At 41.7% G+C, this 25621-nt stretch overlaps 1 protein-coding gene across 1 annotated transcript in view; it reads left to right on the top strand.

Annotated features, from left to right (window-relative positions):
- Positions 1-25621, top strand: part of LOC126412196 (protein groucho) — a 697281-nt gene that overhangs the window by 652570 nt on the left and 19090 nt on the right. The window contains exons 15-17 of the mRNA XM_050081679.1: positions 1145-1324; positions 8443-8727; positions 23403-23561. Coding sequence (XP_049937636.1) covers positions 1145-1324; positions 8443-8727; positions 23403-23561 — 624 coding nt within the window. The remainder of the gene's footprint in view (positions 1-1144; positions 1325-8442; positions 8728-23402; positions 23562-25621) is intronic.

Consider the following 25621-nt stretch of genomic DNA (forward strand, 5'->3'; position numbering starts at 1 on the left):
TCCAATAATGATGAATAATATGCACCTGTAATAGTTTTATTCTTTTCCAGATAGTCGATGAGGATTATCCCTTGCGAATCCCAAAAGACAGTCGCCATAACGTTTCCAGCCAAAGGAATGGTCTTCGCCTTTTTTGGTGCAGATTCTCCCTTGGTAATCCATTGTTTAGATTGTTGTTTGGTCTCAGGAGTATAGTAATGTATCCATGTTTCATCCACAGTGACAAAAATGATGCTTAAAGTCCTCCAGATTCTTCCTAAACAGCTGCAAACCATCCTTGCAACACCTCACATGATTCCGTTTTTGGTCAAGCTTGAGCAATCGTGGAACCCATCTTGCGGATAGCTTTCTTATGTCCAAATGTTTATGCAAAATATTATGTACCCATTCATTTGAGATGCCCACAGCACTAGCAATCTCACGCACTGTAACTCTTCTGTCATCCATCATCATGACAAGGATTTTATAAATGATTTCTGGAGTCGTAACCTCCACAGGGCATCCAGAATGTTCAGCAACACTTGTGCCCATATGACCACTCTGAAAATTTTGAAACCACTTATAAACTGTTGTAATCGAAGGTGCAGAGTCACTGTAATGTTCATCAAGCTTCTCTTTAGTCTCCTGAGGCATTTTGCCTTTCATAAAGTAATGTTTAATCACCACACGAAATTATTTTTCATCCATTTTTTGACAATCACTAGACTTCCTTGAATCACACAAATGCCAAACACAAAGAAATAGACCAATATGGCTGAAACTTGGTGTGTGTTCTTTCCAAAGATTCTACTAACTAAACATGACCTCGATACGAACCAGCGGTGCCATCTCTCGGACTTTGCATGGACTTTTCAAACCCTCCTCGTACCTATATCCTGAATGGACACAATAACACACAAAGTAATAGGTTCTAGTTAGTTGAAGAAAAATACCTTTAATATTAGTCTCTCTCTCTCTCTCTCTCTCTCTCTCTCTCTCTCTCTCTCTCTCTGTATAAATTACTACGCTTTGTCTTTCAATCACTTATTACAACATTAGGATTATTAAAGCATTTTTTTCCTTGCAACTGTTGTAGGAAAAGGAGTATGTTATAAGTGTACATTCTGACTGTAACTATATTTCCCCTTATTTATGTTTCAAACAGCAAAGAGACAATTACATCAGATCAGTTAAATTGCTGCCTGATGGAAGAACTTTAATTGTTGGTGGGGAGGCAAGTAATTTAAGCATATGGGATCTGGCCTCACCAACACCACGTATTAAGGCTGAACTAACTTCAAATGCACCAGCATGTTATGCTCTTGCAATTAGTCCAGACTCAAAGGTCAGTGAATTTCAAGTAATGTAATGCATAATTGTAATTTAAGCTCAATATTTTATTTTTGTTGAAATTATGAGAAGAAAAGAAAAATATTTAATTCAATGAGAACTCAGATGTAGTAACTTATTCTTTTTCCTAAAATTTTTCTGCTTATGCAGGTTGTTCAGATGTAATGACTAGAATGTGGATTTTTATGTGGTAAAATATAATATTGCATTACAGTGAATGGCTAAGACCATGTTTAGGCTGTCAGTCATAAAAGAGTGATGATGGTCCTGGAACAAGACTTTTTCACATTACAGGGTGTAGTCCATGGTATATGTTGGCAGTCTTGCACATTTAAATATAGTCAGTTGTTTAATTGTGAGTCCATGAGAAATGATGCAGAAGTGTCACCATTCAAAGCAGCAGGAATATTCCACGTATCTTTGCAACTGTGATTTGCTGCAAATCGAGAAGTGCTTTTTTGTGCAATTGTATTTGACCTTACTTCAGCCTACCTTTCCGAGTGCTGCAAATGCATGCTCAGTCTTACCAACTGCATCAGTCAAAAGCAAGTAGGAAGTTTCTAAAAAAGTTTTGATTACCTTCGTTGTTAATGTAAAATTTGATTTTACGTAAACCAGGTATGATCTCAAATTTATGTTAGAATGCAAATCCCACAAAATGGCAATTGAAGAATCAACCTCTGTATTTTAACTGCTGCTTAATAAGCAGTTTTAAACTGTATGCATAATACTTAGCTGTACTTCACCAAGTACTGAAGCCTATGATGATATGATAAGGGGATAGGGTAACTTCCTGAGCCATGTTGTGAGAGAGTATAACTTTGCATGCTAGTCTAAGAAAATCTTTTTTCATGTTTGCGATCAGAGCATCAACACTGTGAAAAGCAGTCTGCATTATCTTGGAATTTTTTTTTCATGTATACAGCCACATCAGTTTAAAGGAAAATACTGTTATCATAGCAAACAGCTTTAGGCAGCAGAAATTTCATCGATTCATTCAGAAGTTGAGCAATGGAGATTTCAACCCTCGGCAATTTAATAGCAATGGTGGAGAATACCCCCAATTCTGTGGATCAGTTGAGTCATATTTTTTGTCAATAACCACCCAGATATCTGGACTGTTGCATCCCTGGTGTATTCTGTTCATGATATTTTTGAAGCACTGTGGCAGATAATACATAGGGAGGGGAAAGGATGAGAAAGAATATAAAGCATTAAAGGTTTTTAAGATTTTTATGGTTCTCTCTCTCTCTCTCTCTCTCTCTCTCTCTCTCTCTCTCTTTCTCTTTTCTCTCTCCCCCCCCCCCCCCCCTCCCTCTCCCTCCCACCCCCCTCCCCCTCCTTGACCCTGCCGTCTTTAAACAAAGAATAAGTGATACATACAAAAACACTTAGTGATGTGGCACATTGATTAATATGTCTTTGTGGAAAGTTCTGGTAGAATATAAATACTTTAGAAGTAAAGGAGATCGCTCACCAAAAAACAGAAGCATCGAGACACACACACACACACACACACACACACACACACACAAAAGAAAGAAAGAAAATTTACTAGCTTTTGGAGCAATCCTTTTTCACTACCTCCCTCTTCAGACTTACTTTCAATAGATTATGCATTCAAAATGCTATCCAGAAATTCTTATGTAGGTTTCCTGCAGTTTCTGTAGGTGATATGAGGTAAGTACCAGAGATGACTGATTTTATTGCCCTTACTTGTCCAACCTGAGCTTGTACTATCTATGGCTTGTTAATTCTGATCATCCTTTTTCCCTCCCTGATTTGGTTAACATCACAATTGGACCTGACTGAAGGTCTGAAAAATCGCACACCAGTAAGTAAACAAAACTGTAGGCTCTCTTAATGGCAGTTCCAACATTGCTTTGGTATAAAGGACCAGCAACTCAATTTATTTATTATTAGTGAATCCGGCAATGCTTTCCAATTGCTAAATATGTGGGCACTGAATATACATCCTAATCTCCTCTCCCCTTTTTCTGTGTGTCTTCTCCTCCTCTTCCCTTTGTCCATCTCCTGCTCTTCCCCCTTTCTCTTCGTCCACTTCTTCTTCTCCTATCTCTCACAGCCTATCTCTTCAGTCCCCCCCCCCCCCCCTCCACCAAAAAAAAAAAAAATATCTCTCCATCTACTACTCACCGCTCTCTCTATTCATCTTCTCCTTCCCCCTCTCTATGTCCATTTTCTCCTCCTCCCCCATCAGTCCATGTACTCTTTCTCTCTGACTTTGGGCCTTGTTTGCAAACGAAACCTAGATTGGGAAATGAAGTCGCTTAAACTGAATGGGTAAATCCAAGTAATATAAGGGGTACAGGAGAGACCTCTCCAACTGCTGGATCTGTGAGGATAGTAGCTTCAATGACAATATTTCTCATACTTTTAATCTGTGAACGGGTAGGATTGCAAAGTTTCAGATGATTCAGATTCCATAGTAGTATTGTAATCAGAAGTTGATCAGAGGCCATAAATAAAACATTCCTCTTAAAACTGATTGCAGCAATGAAAACAAAACTGCACACTGTCATGTATTGTCATTGTTTGTTTAAAATTATATATAATGCGAAAGAAAATGAAGAAACTCTTTGTCTAATGGTTTAAAGGCCATGATATCTAAGTTAAAACTGACTACGGAAAAGAAAATCAAACTGCCCATTTTTGCAGCACACCATTCTCTTTCTCGTAGTTGGCTTTAACAGAAAATCTGTCCATTATTGTTCAAAAAATTATATAGCCTATGTCCATGTGAGTGTTAGTTGAGTATCCTGCAAGAGTTTGATGCAAAATGGTCAAGGTTTTTGAGATTTTTGCTAACTATGTTTGTCCTTTTCATATTTAAAAAATAAATAGCCTCTATCTGTACAAAAGTTTATTAGAATATCGTATAAAAGTAACAAATTGGTCAAGAGTTTTTTTTGAGATTTTTTACTAACAGTGGTTCCCCTTTATGTATTCCATACATATTTACGTACCATATATATTTAAAAAATGTGTAGCCTGTGTTCATCGGAATCTTTATTAGAGTATCGTGCCACAATTTGAAGTAAATCGATCAAGGATTTTTAGAGTTTTTTTTGCCAATGTTTCCCCTTTATCTACTATATATACATTTCTGCACCACATATATTTAAAAAAATATACAGCCATTGTCCATCAGAATATATATTAATTAATAGAGGGAAACATTCCACATGGGAAAAATATATCTAAAAACAAAGATGATGTGACTTACCAAACGAAAGCGCTGGCACGTCGATAGACACACAAACATACACACAAAATTCAAGCTTTCGCAACAAACTGTTGCCTCATCAGGAAAGAGGGAAGGAGAGGGAAAGACGAAAGGGTATGGGTTTTAAGGGAGAGGGTAAGGAGTCATTCCAATCCCGGGAGCGGAAAGACTTACCTTAGGGGGAAAAAAGGACGGGTATACACTCGCACACACACACATATCCATCCACACATATACAGACACAAGCAGACATATCATATATACCTCCCCACCAAATTTAATAAATATTATGGATAATGATGATTCTGATTTAGTGTAACCTCCCCACAAAATTCTTTCTCATTTGTAACCTCCCTACAAAATTCTTTTCACATTAACCTCCACACAAAATTCGTTTACATTTAATCTACCCACAAAATTCTTTCCGATTTAATCTAAGCTCAAAATTCATTCACATTTAGCGTGACCTCATAACAGAAAAATTCCTAAACCTCTCAACAGTAAAAATTATAATTATGTCGTTCACATTCAGTGTAACGTCCCAATAAAAAAAAAAATTCAGTAACCTGCTAATAAAACAATGTAACTAACCTCTCAATTAAATTGTCACTCACTTATGACTTTTCAATAATTCACTGTGAATTTAACCTGGCAAATTTTGGACGACAGCAGTGTTGCGTCATGGCCCTGGAAGATCATTCTGAATAAAAAAGGAAAAATTCTTACCTCAGTGAAGTCGCCGGATATATCTGCTCTTGCAATAAATTTTTCCGGCACAGCTCTGTGCAATGCTGGCCGACCTATGTGTCATTTATGAAAGGAAGCAACTGATTTTTTTATTGCAATAATCGGGCTGATCATGGATGGGAGAAATTAGTAAATTCTTTAAATTGATATGAATGGTTGTTAAAAGTTACTTTTTATGAGGAAGATTATTATTACAAGAGTTTTAAAACATTTACATGCGACTTCAGATAACATTACTACATATGCGCGAGGCTGCTTTTTACCTTATACAATAATACTCAGGCTCCGACATTGCTGCACCACGACCGGGCCAGCCAACACGATACACCAGACCAGACCAGAGCAGACTCCAGACTATCCACAACTTACTGCTACAGCTACACAGTTCCTATTGCAGTCAACACTGCTCTCTGGTCAGAGACCTTGCATATCGCAGGCAGCGCATGAGCAATACATCGAAATTACATCTGCTCGGACCTCTTACAATGTGACAGCAGAACTGTCAAACCACCTGTCATTTTTATTTTATTCGTTGAGATTTTCATACAAAAACACCATCCCTATTACCAACTTTTCCAGTGGATTTTCCAAAAATGTTCTTTGTTACAAACCTTGTCCTAAAAATTATTAACACAAAAAAAAGAAAAATAAACGAAATTGGTTGAGCCCTTCTCAAGTGATGATCTTTTATACCTGCGGCAACTGATTTTTATTTATATAGATTTATTTAAGTTTCTGGCACAGTTGCATAGTTTTTTATGTTTGTGTTCATTGTCAAACCATTGCATCCATCTCTAATGTTTGACTGTAACATAATTCCAAAGGAACATTCAAAAGACATGTTCATACACCAGATCAACATACCAAATATCGTTAGAAGAAGTCAACAGGTGCCTTTAGTTGTTTACTGTGTATTAACATGCACACATTGTTTGCAGTTGTGAATATGGAAATATCTCATTCTACATAGAGAAAATCGTCTTCCTCCCCCTCCTGAACCTTCTCTTTGTAGAAAAAAAAATCTGGGTACAGAGGGATATGTTCTGTACATCTATCACAGATTAATATTAATAATATGCGCATTCCATTCCTCTTCTTCTATTGTGCAACGATAACATTTTCTGCAAAACCAGCTGCTGAAGTTTTATTTGTGGAAATAAAACCCCTGTTGACAGTTGCAGTTCAGTGTATGATTGCATTGCAGTCTGAGAAACTGTCTGTTGGTTTGTGTTGTGGGCTCTTTGGCTGATGTTTGTTGATGATTTTTCTGATGTTTCACCAGCTTGAATGACTGGCATTGTCAAAGCTTCACCCTCCATTGCTGGTGGAGTGTGAAGCTTTGGCAATGCCAGCCAATTATGCTGGCGAAACGTTAGAAAACTCACCAAAAAAATATAAGCTGAAGAACCTGAGGCAGAGGCCAACAAGCAGTTTGTCAACAAGTGGCCACGAAAGCCTCAACAATTTCATTACAGTCTGTTTAAGGAGTCAGACACTGCAGCATTTTTCAAGTGTTGTAAGTTGAAGGAATTTTCAGTTAGTTTGTGCTCTGACTTGCATGCAGTAATAGAATCAGGAAATTTATTCTATCTCCTTTATCCATATTCCCCTCCAACATAACGTACTGTCACCAACAATGTTTTCTAGTCTTACTGTTCCATTAGAATAAAATATTGAGTCATAATACTGTACATTGCCCCTGCACAGTGACCAAGAGATTTTTAACATGACCTGTATCATCCTTCTGTTTATGAAAGAGGTAATACTCATTGAGTAACTGATCAGCATTACTGGTAATTGAAGATCCTGTAGTAGTGGGACTGGGCATATTTTCTCTCAGTACTCAATTGTTGTCTCTGAGTTTGTGATGTACTTACGTTTTTATCCTCAGTCAGAAACCACTTCTTTGCAGTTCTACTCATATTAGGCAATTTGTAGCACACAACTTCTTACTGAAGTAGCTTTTAAATGTCTGTCAGCATTGGAGGCATCTGAAGTCCACTTTTTGTTGTTCCAAATTGTCACTTCAGTTGCATAGGTGTTACTGTTTGATACGCCTACAGCATATGGGAAAATGTGAGGCCCAACTGTGATTCATCCTCCAAGCAATAAAAAAAAAATCATCAGCATTCACCTTAAGAATTATTTGCCGAGACTGCTGTATCTAAATCGGAATATCTTGGATATTTTCATTCTTTAATGTGTTATACCATAAATTTGTGTGTCAGCATTATGCAACTGTTGCTGGAAAATTAGTGAAGGAAAAATTTGGCAATCCACCTAATGCAACACTGAAACAACTTTCATCTATTGAAATACACAATATATCCATGTTTCTCAGTCCAATAGCCCCAACAGAACTCCTAAATACTATTGATTCACTGAAGAGTAATTATTCAACTGGTATTGATGATATCCCAGATTATATTATAAAAATAACAGCAAGAGACATACTCTCTCCTTTATTAGACATATGCAATTCATTCCTATCATGTGGTGTCTTCCCACAGCAACTGCAAATGGCAAAAGTAAGGGAGACCAAGAGATGAATGCACTAAGCAGATTCAGAAGGATGTAGGTTGTAGTATGTACTGGGAGATGAAACTTGCACAGGATAGAGTAGAATGGAGAGCTGCGCCAAACCAGTCTCTGGACTGAAGAACACAACAACAACAACAACAACAACAACACATGTGTGTCTTGTTCTAAACAATTCCTTACTATGAAAGAAAAGGTTTACACTATAGCCATAACACCAGACTAAAGCATGACATCTGCTGTGAACTTGCGTCTCTGTCACTAGCCCAAAAGGGGATAAAGTATGCTATTACTAAAATAGTCAATTCCCTACTGACCAATATTAAATGCATGAGAGACAGTACATTTTCATTTTAACATAACTTACGGAAATATCTCCTAGATGTGTCTCTCTATTCTTTATTATAATTCTTCCTTTTTATATATTTAAGTTAATGGGTCAGTGTTCCTAATAGTGGAGTGTTTTTTTTTTTTGGGGGGGGGGGGGGGGGGGGAGTAGATGTTAGGATGTACATACATTTAGTGATTAAAGGTATTGGCATTGGTGAATTGATGACTAATAGAGTACTGTTCTCTATAAGGTATGTTTCAGTTGCTGTTCTGATGGGAATATTGCTGTCTGGGATCTGCACAATCAGACATTAGTACGCCAATTTCAAGGTCATACTGACGGTGCTTCATGCATTGATATTTCTGCGGATGGCACAAAACTGTGGACAGGTGGCCTTGACAACACAGTACGCTCTTGGGACCTCAGGGAAGGACGACAGCTGCAACAGCATGACTTCTCATCGCAGATCTTCTCTCTTGGTTACTGCCCAACAGGGGAGTGGCTTGCTGTCGGCATGGAGAACTCAAATGTTGAGGTATTGTGGTATTTGGGTGGTGGAAGAAGTGGAATAGGATGTAATAAGTAGTGTTGTGAATAGAATATTATTAGAGATGCTAGACTAACTATGTGAGAAACTACATCAAAAAAGGCTCTATTTTTACAATAAAATTAGCTACAAAAGCATCACATTGGTGAAATATAACTTAAAATATGAATTACTGGAATGACAATTTGAATCATTAATATCTTGTGTAAGAAATGTTCATTTTTTGTGTTTTACTTTCAAAAGTATCACAAGAACTGTACATACGGAGACGATGAGTACACCATTGCACATTACCAGTGCAATTGGATTACCATTGCATTTGGATTGAGACCATCTTGCTAGACTGCTGTCTTTTGCACAGCAAGTTTTACTGTCTATAGACACACTGTTGTCAAGTGTGCAGGTGAGGTGATGTACAGGTTTTACTGCTTGCAGACAAGTTATTAATGCCTCACATGTGGTGGTCAACTCGTCTTTTATGCTGTGAAAGCACTTGTGTTCCAGACTTCCGGAAATTACTGTAGATCCTCTCCTATATTGCAACATAAGGCAAACCTTGGGAGCAGTAGTATACTATTGTTGGTGCCAATGGATGACATTCTACACATTGAAAAAATATGTGAACCGTTTGTTGTTGTGGGAAACTTCATACTGCAGTGATGTTCATTGATACAGACTTTATCTATTGATAGGTACTTCTCATTTAGAGATATACAGTGAAAATATACGTCTTCAATTTAATGATAATACTGTAGTAGTCATGACACACTGAAATTGCGTGGAGGAGCTGCAGTTTTCCTTGAAAAAAGCAAGTGGTAAGGAAATGGTTCAAATGTGCAAAGCAAAGGAAATATCTCACAGCAACTCATTAAGAACACGCTGGATGTTGGAGCAGCAATTCTGGAGTGAATGCTTTAACATTGCCAGTAATAGCAGTGCCCTGATTCTGATATTGATAATCTTCACGGCTGGTTTTCTCCCTTCCCCCTCCCCTCCCCTCCCCTCCCCTCCCCTCCCCTCCCCAACCCCTCCCCTCCCTCTCCACCTTCCTCTGCCGTTTCTAGTCTTCATCTGTGAAGTGTATGGCAGAGGGTACTTCCCAGTGTACCATCTCGTAGTGTTTCCTGTCATTCCATTCACAAATGGGGTGTGGATAGATTGACTGCTTAAATGCCCATGTGTACACTGCAATTAGTCTTAACTTTTCTCCATAGTACACTGGAGGTATGAATTAAAAAATGCCTTCAGTTACAACTTTTCATGTTTTATTAAATACAGGATGCATTTTGGACCCTGTGGGTCCATCACCAGGTGTAATGTGCCTTAATACAGTTTTATTTCTTATCTTGAATGAGGTGAAATAAAACATGTATTAAAACAAAGATGAGGTGACTTACCGAACAAAAGCGCTGGCAGGTCGATAGACACACAAACATACACACAAAATTCAAGCTTTCGCAACAAACTGTTGCCTCATCAGGAAAGAGGGAAGGAGAGGGGAAGACGAAAGGAAGTGGGTTTTAAGGGAGAGGGTAAGGAGTCATTCCAATCCCGGGAGCGGAAAGACTTACCTTAGGGGGAAAAAAGGACAGGTATACACTCGCACACACGCACATATCCATCCACACATACAGACACAAGCAGACATATTTAAAGACAAAGAGTTTGGGCAGAGATGTCAGTCGAGGCAGAAGTGTAGAGGCAAAGAAGTTGTTGAAAGACAGGTGAGGTATGAGTGGCGGCAACTTGAAATTAGCGGAGATTGAGGCCTGGCGGATGACGAGAAGAGAGGATATACTGAAGGGCAAGTTCCCATCTCCGGAGTTCGGATAGGTTGGTGTTGGTGGGAAGTATCCAGATAACCCGGACGGTGTAACACTGTGCCAAGATGTGCTGGCTGTGCACCAAGGCATGTTTAGCCACAGGGTGATCCTCATTACCAACAAACAGCCAGCACATCTTGGCACAGTGTTACACCGTCCGGGTTATCTGGATACTTCCCACCAACACCAACCTATCCGAACTCCGGAGATGGGAACTTGCCCTTCAGTATATCCTCTCTTCTCGTCATCCGCCAGGCCTCAATCTCCGCTAATTTCAAGTTGCCGCCACTCATACCTCACCTGTCTTTCAACAACTTCTTTGCCTCTACACTTCTGCCTCGACTGACATCTCTGCCCAAACTCTTTGTCTTTAAATATGTCTGCTTGTGTCTGTATGTGTGGATGGATATGTGCGTGTGTGCGAGTGTATACCTGTCCTTTTTTCCCCCTAAGGTAAGTCTTTCCGCTCCCGGGATTGGAATGACTCCTTACCCTCTCCCTTAAAACCCACTTCCTTTCGTCTTCCCCTCTCCTTCCCTCTTTCCTGATGAGGCAACAGTTTGTTGCGAAAGCTTGAATTTTGTGTGTATGTTTGTGTTTGTTTGTGTGTCTATCGACCTGCCAGCGCTTTTGTTCGGTAAGTCACCTCATCTTTGTTTTTATATATAATTTTTCCCACGTGGAATGTTTCCTTCCATTATATTGAAAACATGTATTAAGACACATTACACCTGATGATGGACCCACAGTGTCCAAAATGCGTCGTGTATTTACTAAAACACAAAAAGATGTGACTGAAGGCATTTTTAAATCCATACCTCCAGTGTACTGAATACAGTCACGTTTGAAACTGCAAAATGTGGATAAAATTAAATTTCTCAATAGTGCCTTTGGGAATAATACTTCAGTTGCTGTAGTACAGGCCTAGATTCCTCTCTTAGTATTGGTTCTTAAAACTTTGTAAGTAATCTTTCTTAGGATAATTGACTTCTGCAATAAACTTTTTGATCTCGGCCATGGCACTTTTTGATGAGTCAGACAAACCTGTAACCATTTGTGGTGCCCTTCTTTGCATACATTCAGTATCTCCTGTTAGCCCAGTCTTATTTGGTACAGGTCTCGGATACTTGAGTAATATTGTAGGGTGGGTTGCACAAATGCTTTACAATCAACCTCTTTTGTTAATTGAGTGGATTTTCATAGTATCCTAAGAAAAAAGTGAAATTTGCCACTTGTCTTATGTCTGGTTCAACCAGCTAGTTGTGGCTGCAACATTTTTGTGCTTTTGAAGAACTGTTTAACGCTTTGGAACATTTAAAACAACCTGCCAATATTTGCACCACTAATCTTATCCAGATCTGACTGGGTGTTTGTGCAACTTTCTTCTGTTCATTATAAGTAACAGAATTACTGCAAGATGTGCAAGGTTAGAATTAATGTTGTCTACCAGGTCATTAATATATAATTTGAACAGCAAGGGTCCCAACGCATTTCTCTCGGGCAGATTTAGTCACTGCTGCATCTCTTGATGACTGTCCTTGCAAGATAACTTGCTGTGTCTTCTGTACCATGAAACTATCAGTCCAGTCACAAACTTCCTTCGATACCCCATATAATCATACTTTCTCTAATAAGCATTGGTGTGGTACTGGACTTCATGCATTTGAGAGGTCAAAAAATGCTGCATCCAGTTCATTGATTTGATCCTTGACTTTCCAGTTGGCATGTGAGAAATGTGTGTCATGCGTTTCATGTGGCAGATGTTTTAAGAATTCAGTTTGGTTGGTGTGGAGGAGATCATTCTGTGTAAGATACCTCATTATGTTTGAGTTCAGAATCTGTTCTAAAATCGTATAACACATTTATGTCAATAAAATCAGAAGATAGCCGTGTGGATCACTTTTGCTACACTTCTTGTAGGTGGGTGTGACTTCTGCTTTCTTCCAGCCATTGGGCATAGTTCTTTTTTGAGGGATATACTGATCTTACGGCTAAGAAAGGGGCTAACTTAGCTGCAAATTCTGTATAGCAGGATCAGCCACGGTGTACTAGACTGCACGCCAGCACGATGTGCTGGCAAAGGATGAGCCTGTGTCAGCTTTGCTCAGTACTTCTAGGAAGTATGACATTCTTCTGGTATGGTGTCAGTGCTGTTTACCCCCTGCTATTTGTTCATAGTGTAAAAGAAGTTCACAGGTCCAGTTGCTGTTTCCACAGAAAGAGGCAATCTAGTTATCTAATGCAGAAGCCTTTAAAAATGAACGGTAGTGATCTAACACAGAAGCCTTTAAAAATGAATGGAAATGTCTGAAGAAAAGGCTAAGAAATCTCAGTATCTATTATGCTATATACAGTCGAATAATCGACAGGTATAGCAAATTTGCTATGAAATATCATTACACCAAGCAGAAAGAATTTAAAGATTTAGTTGACGATCAAAGAGCAAAAAAATTACAGTGATCAGCAGATTGGATTAATAAATTGTTCTGTATATCAAGAAGCACTTTGTGCTAAATTTGCAGGAATGGAACACATGATGAAATGAGTGGTACGAATAGTAAATTTTCTGAAGTCACACACATCATTTGACTGTGAGCTGCAATAGTTTTTGAGTGCAGAGATATTATAAGTTACTGCAAAGTACATTGGTTACATCAAGGAGCATGCCTGGCATGATTTTTTGATTTAAAACCTGCTGTTGTCAAATTTATGAAGGAAAATCGAGAGTAGGAATGGGATTCCAGACCTTGCTTTTTAAGTGAATTTGACTGCACTCTGACCACACTAAGAAACTGCTGTGTGAGAAACATATCACTTCTGATTGGATGGGGCTGCATTTAAAAAGAAAATCACATTGTGTAAGGGACAAATCCTGACAAAAAAACGCTATTTGTTTCCTTAAGTTCACTGGTATTGAAGAAAATGCAAGGTTTGAAAATTTCATTGTGGCCATGAAGGAATGTCAGGGATAGTTTTCTAAAAATTTTGAAACACTGCCAATCTTACCTCTCTTTTTGAGCTGTTTTCGAGATCATTTGCTATTTCAGTTGAAAGCACCTCTTTGCATGTGCAGTTGGAACTGAGTGATCTGCAATATAATTCCTATTTAAAAGAAAATTCTTTTACATTGAAAGTGTCCATGAGGTCTACATTGTTTTCCTCTGAAAGAGTTTCCACATCTCCACAGTGAGGTTTCAAATGTGATAAAATATTTGAATCAACATGTGTGTGTGTGAAAACAAACAATGGTATATATTTAAGCATTTGTCCACAAGGCCTCCATATAAAGTAGAAAACACAAACATACGCACAAGCATAACTCACACGTGTGTGTGTTTTCTACTTAAGAAGAAGGCCTTTTGATGAGTAGCAATCTATTCTTTTCATAATATGGTTGTATGTGCGAGAACAGCTTTTTTCCATCATTAACCTAAGTAAGTCATAATTACATGGTAACGTGAATATGAAAATCTGTGAAATTTTATGTCTCTGTCCATGTTCCAAAAGGTTGTACCAGATAAAAATTATATTATGCCTTCAGTACATGAAAAATAATTAAATAATACTGAAATGTAAAATATGAAGTCCTATGCACTGTGATTACATTGTCATTTAAATTTTGTGTGTATGTTTGTGTTTGTTTGTGTGTCTGTCGACTTGCCAGCACTTTCATTTGGTAAGTCATATATCACACACTTACTCGCTCACTCACTCACATCACATGCCAGACACACAAACACAAATATCAAGCTTTTGCAACCCAAGGTTGCTTCATCAGGAAAGAGGGAAGAAGAGGGAAAGATGAAAAGATGTGGGTTTTAAGGGAGAGGGTAAGGAGTCATTCGAATCCCGGGAGCAGAAAGACTTACCTTAAGAGGGAAAAAGGGACAGGTATACACTCCCCCACACACACATATCCATCCGCACATATACAGACACAAGCAGACATATGTAAAGGCAAAGAGTTTGGGCAGAGATGTCAGTCGAGGCGGAAGTACAGAGGCAAAGATGTTATTGAATGACAGGTGAGGTATGAGCGGCGGCAATTTGAAATTAGTGGATGTTGAGGCCTGGTGGGTAACAGGAAGAGAGGATATATTGAAGGGCAAGTTCCCATCTCCGGATTTCTGATAGGTTGGTGTCAGTGGGAAGTATCCAGATAACACGGACAGTGTAACACTGTGCCAAGATGTGCTGGCCGTGCACCAAGGCATGTTTAGCCACAGGGTGATCCTCATTACCAACAAACACTGTCTGCCTGTGTTCGTTCATGCGAATGGACAGTCTGTTGCTGGTCATTCCCACATAGAAAGCTTGGGGCAGTTACAAGGGTAGGAGCCAGAGGGTAGGGAAGGTGGTTTGGGGATTTCATAGGGATGAACCAAGAGGTTACGAAGGTTAGGTGGATGGCGGAAAGACACTCTTGGTGGAGTGGGGAGGATTTCGTGTGTGTGTGTGTGTGTGTGTGTGTGTGTGTGTGTGTGTGTGTGTGTGTGTGTGTCATGTTTCTCCTACAGCTTGAGGAAGGAATTTCGTTCCAAAAGCTAGCAAAGCAAAGCTTTATACATTTTGTTTGTGCATCTTTCAATGGTGCAGCGCTTTTGCCTTTCGGTGAGTTAAGAGGTGGAATCCAAAATTTTCAAGGCTGGTGCTTCCATCTGAAAAGTAGGAGTACTAGATCTTTGCACTGCTAGGTGGCGAGAGCTGCATATCTGATGAGTCAGTGTGCAGAGTGGCATTCAGCTGGGAGGACATGTTGCGTGTCCACAATGATTTCCGTAATACTCTGCATTCGGTGTGTGGCGATTTTATGATGGGTCTGCGAGCAGAACAATGCGTGTGTATCAAATTCTGTGTGAATCTCAGGAAAAGTGCAAAGCAGGCTCCTCCAATGATTCAATAAGTGTTTGAGGGACAGAGCATGAGCCGTGTGTTTGAGTGGCATGCTCAGTTCAGGGCCGGCCATACAGATGTCAAAGATTATGCTGACACTGGAAGGCCTGTTAGCCACACAACGCCAGAGATTGTAGCCAAACTTCAACAACTGGTTCGTGTGGATCGACATCGGTTCGTGTGGATCGACATCGAACCATTCAAGACCTTGCAAATGAAGTGGGTATTGGTTATGGGACATGTCAATGAATGTTGACTGATGAATTGAGGATGCATTGTGTCGCCGCAAAATTTGTGCCAAGTGTCTTGACTGCCAATCAGAAGGCACAGCATGTTGAAGTGTGCATGGACCTTCGTCAGACCACATCTGATGATTCAACCGTCTTGTGACAGGTTATCACGGGCGACGAGAGCTGGGTTTACCGTTATGACCCAGAGACAAAGCAACAATTGCCACAGTGGAAGAGCCCAGGCTCTCCAAAACTCAAAAAAGCGAGATAGGTGAAGAGAAAAGTGAAGAGCATGATCATCGTTTTCTTTTATACCAAGGGAACTGTGCACAAGGAATTCATCGCACCCAACCAAGCAGTGAATTCCGTGTACGTTTTGTGACGGCTCCGTGAAAATGTGCGGTGACGATGGCCCAAACTTTGGCATCAAGGGAACTGGCTGCTGCATCATGATAATGTGCCCTGTCACACGTCCTTGCTCACCAGGACCTTTTTGGCAAAAAACAACATGGCGGTTGTATTCCACTCACCGTACTTGCCAGATTTGGCACCTTGTGACTTCGTGCTATTCCCAAAGCTGAAACTCGAGTTGAAAGGCCACCAGTTCAACACTAGAGAGGATTCAAGAAGCATTGCTGGCGGTGATAAGCATGCTCAAAGAACAGGACTTACAGAAAACGTTTGACCAGTGGCAGAAGCTCTGGGACCAGTGTGTACGTGCATATGGGAACTACTTTGAGGATGATGGTGACCATTAGTCTAAAGGTAAGGTTTTCAACAGATGGCAGCACCAGTCCTGAAAATTTTGGATAGCACCAAAATAATAATTTGTTAGAAATGGGAGATATGTCTTTTGTAGCAAACAACCTCAAGTTTGATTTACATAGTGCATCAGTACCCCTGTCTGCCACCAGGAGCTTCAATTCCACAGATTGATGAAGATAACCGAAATGGAATGGTTTATTACCAGCAAGATTGCTGTTATATCAGAATAACACAATAAAATCCAAAATACTTAAATGCTTCATTCACAATGATACTGATTCGCAACAGCGCTTCACAATCCATAACAATTACACAAGTCCAGGGCACCCCAGTTCACATTCGAGATGGTAGAGACAGTATCCTAAGTTCGACAGGGTTCATAGTACGTGTGGTCACTAGTTACAAGTGCAAGCAAAGGCAGGTGCTAGACTCGCTGTACGAAGCTGTTGCAGTGGCCTATATACAGTCCTTGTAGTCCCTGAATACGGCATGTGGTGGCACCAGGGGCCGAGTGGAGAGTCGTCTCCATTTCGCAACACTGGCCCTCTAGTGGTCATTTCGAAATGGGCTTCGCAGCCGGTCGGTGAATCTATGTGCCCAGTCCATTTGTGTTATCTTTGCAGCTGTGCAGCTGGCTGTGCTTTCCGTGTGTTGACGTCCGCCATTGTTGGCTGGTGGCTGTTTGATATCAGATACCACACTCCTCCTCCCACAGGAAGCTGTGAAACAGTGGCTGGTGATTTAGGAGACATCCATGTGTTCTTCATCAGATTTGTGTGGGAGAGTGGTGCAGTAAGGCCGAAAATGTCCCTGGCGATGGCAGAGACAGCGAGGCTGGAAGACCTGCTGGGGCTGAGGTGGTGGAGGCAGTTGCAGAGGCATCTTGTCATCTGGGCCCCTGTCCAGGAACAGCATTGTAGTGTGGGGGAAATGTCTTCGGCCAAAGGTTGTGCTCCCAGTGAAGGCGGCTGTTGTCTGGATGGGCTCCGGATATCGGGCATGGCCGAACCGCCCTCAGGGCTAGGAGACAGCCACTGGCCAGTGACCAGAGGTGGTGGGATACCCGTGATGCCACTTGCTGGAACCAGCAGGTCCGCAGCAGGTGGAGGAGAAATCTGGCTGATGGGCCTGCAATCCAACTGTCGGTGGGGATCTGGCTGGCAGGCAGTCAATAGTTGCTGTGCTGACTGAGGAAGGAGCTGATTAGCATGCTAGAGCATGACCTGATCCTGGATCTTGACACGGAAAATCTTGAGGCCCCACTGTTGGAGGATCACACCCAGCAGCCAATTCGGTTGGCAACCAAAACCTCAAGCCCAAACAGCCACTCCGGGACAGAAACGCAACGCTGATGGAGGTGGCACTGACCTGGGCAGTGGGAACAAGAGAGTGAGGAGCATCCTATTTCCGCAGTTGGGTCTTGAAAGTCTGCACCATGCATTCTGCCTTGGCATTGGACTGGGGATGAAGTGGGGATGTAGGAATGTGATGGATTCCGTGGTACAGGCAGAAGGTGAGAAATTCCTGGCTGTTGTCAGTAACCTTCCCTTCATGGAAGCCTTCAATGGCGAAGTACGTTCTAAGGCAGGTACAGTAACAGATGTGGTCGTGGAAGGACAATGGACAAAATATGGGAAGTGGGAATAAGCATCCTCTACGATGAGGTACACATCATCAAAACACTAGCCAGTGAAATCTAGGTGTAGACATTCCAGCGGGCAACAGCAGGGAGGCCAGAAGAAAAAGTCTGACATTGTGCCAGCTGCTGGTGCTGGCAAGCTGGGCAGTCACGGCCCATCTCTTCAATGTCATGGCTCATGCCAGGCCAGTACAAATAATGGCAACCCAAGAGCTTGGAGTAAGTGATGCCCCAATGGCCCTCATGAAACAGTTGCAGGACCTGGAGCGCAGTGCGTCTGGAATGATCACCTGCAGTTGTCCATCCTCAGGGAGCAGGAGCACTACTCTGTCTATAGTGGTGAACTGGTGGCCCATGGTAAGGTAGTACCGGCAGGCAGGAGAAGAGAGAGGTGGCTGCCTCTCTGGCCATGCATGGAGAATGCTACTGCGGACCCACTGGATCAGGATCCTGACCTGTTGCCTTTGCAACTGTGGAACTAGTCAGTGGGAAGGAGTCCTCCACCACTTGGACTGCAACATTGATCTGAAAACAGAGAAGCTGTTCTTTGTCAAATTCAGGATCGGGGCCCCAGGGAAGGTGTGAGAGGGCATCTGCACTAGCATGCTCTGAAGTACGCCGAAAGTGAATGTCATATTGATAATGGGTCAGGAACAACTCCCAGTGCTGCAAACGATGAGCTGTCTGGTCCGGAATTTTGGAGGCAGGGTGGAACAAAGCGATGAGAGGTTTGTGATCTGTTATTAAGTGGAACTTAGTGCCATACAGAAACATGTGAAATTTATTGAGTGCAAAGACAATTGCGAGAGCCTCTTTTTTGATCTGGGAATATTTTTTATGAGTATCTGAAAATGTTTTAGAGACATATATTTCATCTGTGAATCGATGCACCAACACTGCGCCGACACCCGCCTCCGATGCACCTGTGGCCAGGATGAGTTGCTGCCATGGGTCAAAGCAGGAAAGGCACGGGGGTGTAAGCAGTTGTGATTTCAAGGTCTGGGAGGCAGTTTCACAAGACTGAGACCAAGTGAAAGGCACCCCATTTATACAAAGTAGGGAAAGAGGAGCTGTCACTGTTGCTGCCGCAGGAAGGAACTTCGGTAGTATTACACTTTACCAAAAAAGGGCTGCAGTTGCATGAGATTGGTGGGTCCCAGGCAACTGGACAGTGGCGTGGATGTGATGGTCTAGTGGCTTGATTCCTTCGCTGGAGGTCTTGTGTCCCAGATGTTCAATTTCCTGCTGGAAAAAGCAGCATTTGTTTTTGTTGCAGCAGAGGATACCATTACGGAGAACCTGGAAGATTCTGGAGGTGGTTGTTTATCATGTGTTGTGTAACAATCACATCATCAAGGTAGTTGACACAGCCTTTGACTGAGTTGACCAGTTGTTCAAGAAAGTGCTGGAAAATGGCCGGTGCACTAGCAATGCCATACATGAGTCACTTAAGGCGATACAGGCCATGTGGAGTATTGAGTGTGAGGAACTCCTGAGAAGCATCATCCAAGGGTAACTGCAGATACACCTCTGCTAAATCAGTCTTAGAGAAATATTTGCCATTGTGGAGTTTTGCCAATATTTCTTCCGTACGAGGTAGTGGGTATGTGTCAATTTCCGATTGGGAGTTGATGGTCACTTTAAAATCAACACACAAATGAAGATTTCTAGATGGTTTCCTGATGACGATGACAAGTGTGGCCCATGGACTGGAGGATATGGGCTCCAGGACACACACTGCAGTGAGACGATTTAGTTCTTCCTTGACGAGATCGTGGAGAGCGATAAGGGACCGGACGGGCACGAAAATAATGAGGACGGGCATCAGGGAAACATGTGCCAGAAAATTGCATGCTTTACCCAATTCGTCACGGAAGATATCTTGGTATTCATGACAAAGCTCTTGCAGGCCAGCATATGGAACTTCATCAGAAATCACATTGACAGAGTCCTTGATAGAAAATCAAAAGGCACAAAAGCCGTTGAGGCCAGAAAGGATGGTGGTAGTACTGCTGTTGATTATCATGTATGTGATCATCTGTGTTACGCCACAATAATTTGTAGGAAGATCAACCTGGCCCAGGAGAGGAATGCTGAGTTTGTTGTAGGCCACTAGCCGGCGAGAGGAAGTCTGCAATGGGAGCGCTCCAAGATGTACATAAGTTGCATAATTGATCTAACTAGCTACTGCTCCAGTGTGGACCTGTAATTTTAGTGGCCTGTTGTGAATGGAGGCGTCCTGGAACAATTTATTGGAAGTGTCCTGGACCTCAATAGTGGAAATCTGATTAACATCCATTGGAGTGTTAAAAGAGTCCTTCTTGGACGTGGATTTAGCAGAATGACACACCGATGACACATGATCTTGTAAGGTGCAGAGAGAGCAGTAGGCCCAACGATCTGGGCAGTTGTCCCTTTCATGTTGTTTGTAGCAGTCCGGACAAGACGGAAGACAGTGTGGGGTCCACTGGTGAGAAAAGCACCCGGGCTTCTGCTGAGATCGTGACGGGCATGCAGGACACCTGTCGGGGTGGATGGTGGCAACCTCCACATCGTCAGTGGGTGTATAGGGATCATCAGGATTACGGGGCAAGGTGGCATGGACAGCTGCAATCTCCTCCCAAGTCTCCAATTTTTGGCTTGCAGCGCACGAGGCTTCAGTCATTTGAGCCAGTTCTAAAACTCTGTCTAACGAGGGATCCTCAAGTTATTGGGCGTCATCCTGGAATTTTCTGTCTAGTACACCACGAATAATCATATCATGGATCATTTCCTCAGCATACGATTCATTATATGTGGCAGCGACAAAATGGCATTTGTGGCTGAGACCTTGTAATTCAGCTGCCCACTCACGATATGATTGTGATGTGTGCTTTTTGCTTGAGGAAATAATGCATGGGTGGTGCTGGTAAAATTGCATCAACAAGGCACATATCTCCGGAAATGATAATTCCAAAGGAGTAGACAAGGACCCAATTTGCACAGGAAATGATAGACCACCGGTTTAGACTAGGAAAGAAACAGAGATTTCATGAGCTTGATGTCAGTTGCCTGGAAGGCCTAGAAGTGTTCCTTCAGACTTGTTTCATATGATTCCCACTCTTCAAGGGCTTCATCAAAAGAAGGGAAAGCCGGAATTTGATGAAATGATTGTGCTGGTGAGAAGAGGCTGTAGACTAGCCATGAGTTGTTTCTGGTTCTCCACCTGTTGCTGCATTAACTGCGTGATCCAGAGATGTTGATTCTTGTTGACTCATCACCATTTTATTGTATTATATCAGAATAACACAATAACATCCAAAATACTTAAATGCTTAATTCACAATGATATTGATGCACAATAGCACTTCACAATCCATAACAATTGCACAAGTCCAGTGCACTCCAGTCCACATCCGAGATAGTAGAGACAGTACCCTAAGTTTCACAGGGTTCCTAGTATGTGTGGTCACTAGTCACAAGTGCGAGCGGAAGCACACGTAGGATATCTTGGAGTATGCGTACGGAACGATTTGAAGTGGAATGATCATATAAAATTAATTGTTGGTAAGGCGGGTACCAGGTTGAGATTCATTGGGAGAGTGCTTAGAAAATGTAGTCCATCAACAAAGGAGGTGGCTTACAAAACACTCGTTCGACCTATACTTGAGTATTGCTCATCAGTGTGGGATCCGTACCAGGTCGGGTTGACGGAGGAGATAGAGAAGATCCAAAGAAGAGCGGCGCGTTTCGTCACTGGGTTATTTGGTAACCGTGATAGCGTTACGGAGATGTTTAATAAACTCAAGTGGCAGACTCTGCAAGAGAGGCGCTCTGCATCGCGGTGTAGCTTGCTCGCCAGGTTTCGAGAGGGTGCGTTTCTGGATGAGGTATCGAATATATTGCTTCCCCCTACTTATACTTCCCGAGGAGATCACGAATGTAAAATTAGAGAGATTAGAGCGCGCACGGAGGCTTTCAGACAGTCGTTCTTCCCGCGAACCATACGCGACTGGAACAGGAAAGGGAGGTAATGACAGTGGCACGTAAAGTGCCCTCCGCCACACACCGTTGGGTGGCTTGCGGAGTATCAATGTAGATGTAGATGTAGATGTAGGACTCCCTCTACGATGCTGTTGCAGCGGCCTATATACCGTCCAGGTAATCCGGGAACACGGTGTGTGATGGCACCGGGGGCCAGGTGGAAATTTGCTTCCATCTCGTGACACTGGTCCTGTAGTGGACATATCGAAATGGACTATGTGGCCAGTCAGCGAATCGATATGCCCTGTCCATGTGTGTTATCTTTGCAGCTGTGCAGCTGGCTGCGTTTTGCTCATGTTGACATCCATCGTTGTCGGCCGGTGGCTGAGTGATGGCAGATACCACAATTGTGCATCGCCTCATTTTCTCATGTAAGTATGAAGCTTCCTCAATAATTACTTCCCAGGTCTGTGGGCTGGCCATGAAGGGCCAAATGCGTGGTCATCTCACTTCCCAGACTCCACACCATTGAATTCCTTTCTCTGGGGTTTCATTTAAAGACTGTATATATGTTCCTTCAAATAGTTCAATTGGCTCTGAGTACTATGGGACTTAACATCTGAGGTCATCAGTCCCCTAGAACTTAGAACTACTTAAACCTAACTAACCTAAGAACATCACACACATCCATAACTGAGGCAGGATTTGAACCTGCGACCGCAGCAGTCATGTGGTTCCGGACTGAAGCTCCTAGAACCGCTCGGTCACCTCGACCGGCTATGTTCCTTCCCTACCAAACAATTTATCTGACCTGAAATCTTCAATCTACACTGCTGACACTCAAGTTATACCCGATTTGCTGCAACAAATTTGAGAAGAAATTGATTACCAGTGAGATGTTTGCTGCATCAAGTGGTAATCACATCATATCAATGTGGCACCACTTGTATGTGAAACTTGAGGTTGTTTGCTACAAAAGGATACAGTACCAATTCAGTAAGCTTTCTCAATAAATTCCTATGTCATTCCAAAGTTGTAAAGTACTTTTTGACTCATCCTGTCTATAAAATAGTACAGTTTGTTTGATGTGTATTGGTTGATAGACACTGTGTTTCAGTTTTAAGTTTCTTTTTTCAAAAATGTTGTCTCTCTTGATCTCTTTTCTTTCCTTAGTGGCCAGTGGCAAAATTTTAATTTTTAAGGATGAAATTTCCAGGCATATTGCTTATTTTTCTGTTCCTCTTTCTAACATAAAATCTCATCAAAAATTTAACTAAATTCTTGTACGAAATTACATATGGGTCTTACCTATGTTACAGTATTCAGACTGATGTACTTTGTTTCTTACAGGTGCTGCATGCTGTGAAGCCAGACAAATATCAGCTTCATCTGCATGAATCCTGTGTACTTTCATTGCGTTTTGCTGCCTGTGGAAAGTGGTTTGTCTCTACTGGCAAAGACAATTTGCTCAATGCCTGGAGGACTCCGTATGGTGCATCAATATTCCAGGTATATTAAGCATAATTTTTAAGACCAGTATTGAAATAAATATCAACAATAAATTATGTATAGTTGTTTCATGATACAGCAGTTGGTATGGTAGTTTATGAAAGGCAAAAGTCTAGGTTCATTAAAAAAAAAAAAAAAAAAGAAAAGAAAAGAAAAGCTACCAATAATAATGATGAGGGCAGTGAGACCTGTTGATAATCACATTAGGTACTATACAAGTGGATTAAGACTGCTATTGAATCTGGTGTACGTGAATGAGGAGAGCATTTTTTTATATGGTTTGGAGAGGACACTGACTTCAATTAAGTTTTGTTTTTGTTATGGTGATGTAAGTTGCAGAGTAAGGTGTTCCTGTTTGAACTTTATCTGCAGATGAGTTTATACTGATGAGCTAAAACATTACAACCACTGTTCATAGTGGGATTAAAAACCACCTGGCGACATCATGGGCGCTTGACATGGTAAAGAAAGCATATAAGCAGAGCAGAAATAAATGGAGAATCATTCTAACAATGATACAGTCCACAAATGAGAAATCAACTGACGTAAGTGACTTCTGCGAATGACATACTGTTACAGCCTGGGACTGGGGAACAAGCATCTCAGAAATAGTATAGCTGGTCAGCTGTTCATGTGGTACTGTTGGGAACATTTATGGAAAATGGTTTAAAAGCAGTGGATCCACGAGCAGGAGATAATGTGTTGGATATATGCATCTCTTCAAAAAATATGGAGATCGGAGCCTTGCTCACTGTAAACCAGGATAGGTGATGATCTGTGGCAGATCTGATGATAGAGTACAGAGCTGGTCCAGACACAAGTGTTTTGGAGCACACTCCTCACCCCAAGTTATTGAACATGTGGCTCTGCAGCAGGCAACCCATACTTATTCCTGTATTGGCCCCATAACATCGTCAATTACAATTGCAATAGGCATGAGATCATGGAGATCAGACTGTGGATCAGAGGAAACATGACAGATGAATCACATTTCTTGTTTGACCAGGTCAAGTGTTGTGCCTGGGTTTGCAGTCATCCAAATGAATGGCTTCTCAAAACATGCCATTGTGCCACAGTTGCAGGCCAATGGGGGCCTTATTATACTGTGGAGGCCATTTGCCTCGGCTTTCATGGGGCCCTGTGATACTATTTGGAAGCACTATGAATGCTGTGGACTGTGTGAACCATCAACATACTTTACACTTGATCTCTCCGCCAACAGGGATGCCTCCAAATTCATCTGAACTGAATGTAGTGTAACGCATCTGAGACACTGTCGGGTGGCAGTTTGACCCCCCCCCCCCCCCCCCCCCCCCCCCTCCCCCCAAACCCCCGGACTGCAATTTACAGGACCTGTGCTTAGATATTTCGTGCCACATACATCCAGAAACCTACCAGGGACATGTCAAATCTGTGCCATGCGGATCTGCTGCTGTAAGGGTTGTGGCTATAAATTAATGGGACTGATGCTGTCACAAATTAAGTACCCATTCACCAAAGATGAACAATCAATAGCAGTGAAGCATGGAGCCTTCTCAGCCGAACGCAGCATCTCTGTCATCTATAGACAAATCAGTGTGGCCATGGCCTTCATTTGTGTGAGAGCTATTGTTTTGTTTTGCAGCAAAAATGGTGAATGTAATAATAAAGCAACAAGTTGTTGTGAAGTTTCACATGAAACTTGGAAAAACTGCTGCTGAAACCTATCTTTTATTAAAAGAAGTGTATGCTGAAGACTGTTCATCACATATGTGAGTTTTTAAGTGGTTGAAGCATCTCCAAGATAGCCGAGAAGACGCGGAAGATAACTCCCTCCCAGGATGCCCATCAACATAAAAACCAAATGAAAAAATTGAAAAAGTGGGTAGTATGATCAGTCTGACTGCCGATTGAGTATTCAGTCGATTTCTGAAACCGTAGGAGCTGACAAAGAATGCATAAGACAAATTTTACCTAACCAATTTAGAAAAGTGTAAGCGCAAAACAGTGCTGAAAATTCTCACTATCAAACAAAAAGAAGCTCGTGAAAATGTTTGTACTGACACATTGCATACCATTGA

This window comes from Schistocerca serialis, chromosome 7 (assembly GCF_023864345.2).
Source record: "Schistocerca serialis cubense isolate TAMUIC-IGC-003099 chromosome 7, iqSchSeri2.2, whole genome shotgun sequence".
In the NCBI taxonomy this organism is placed as follows: Eukaryota; Metazoa; Arthropoda; class Insecta; order Orthoptera; family Acrididae; genus Schistocerca; species Schistocerca serialis.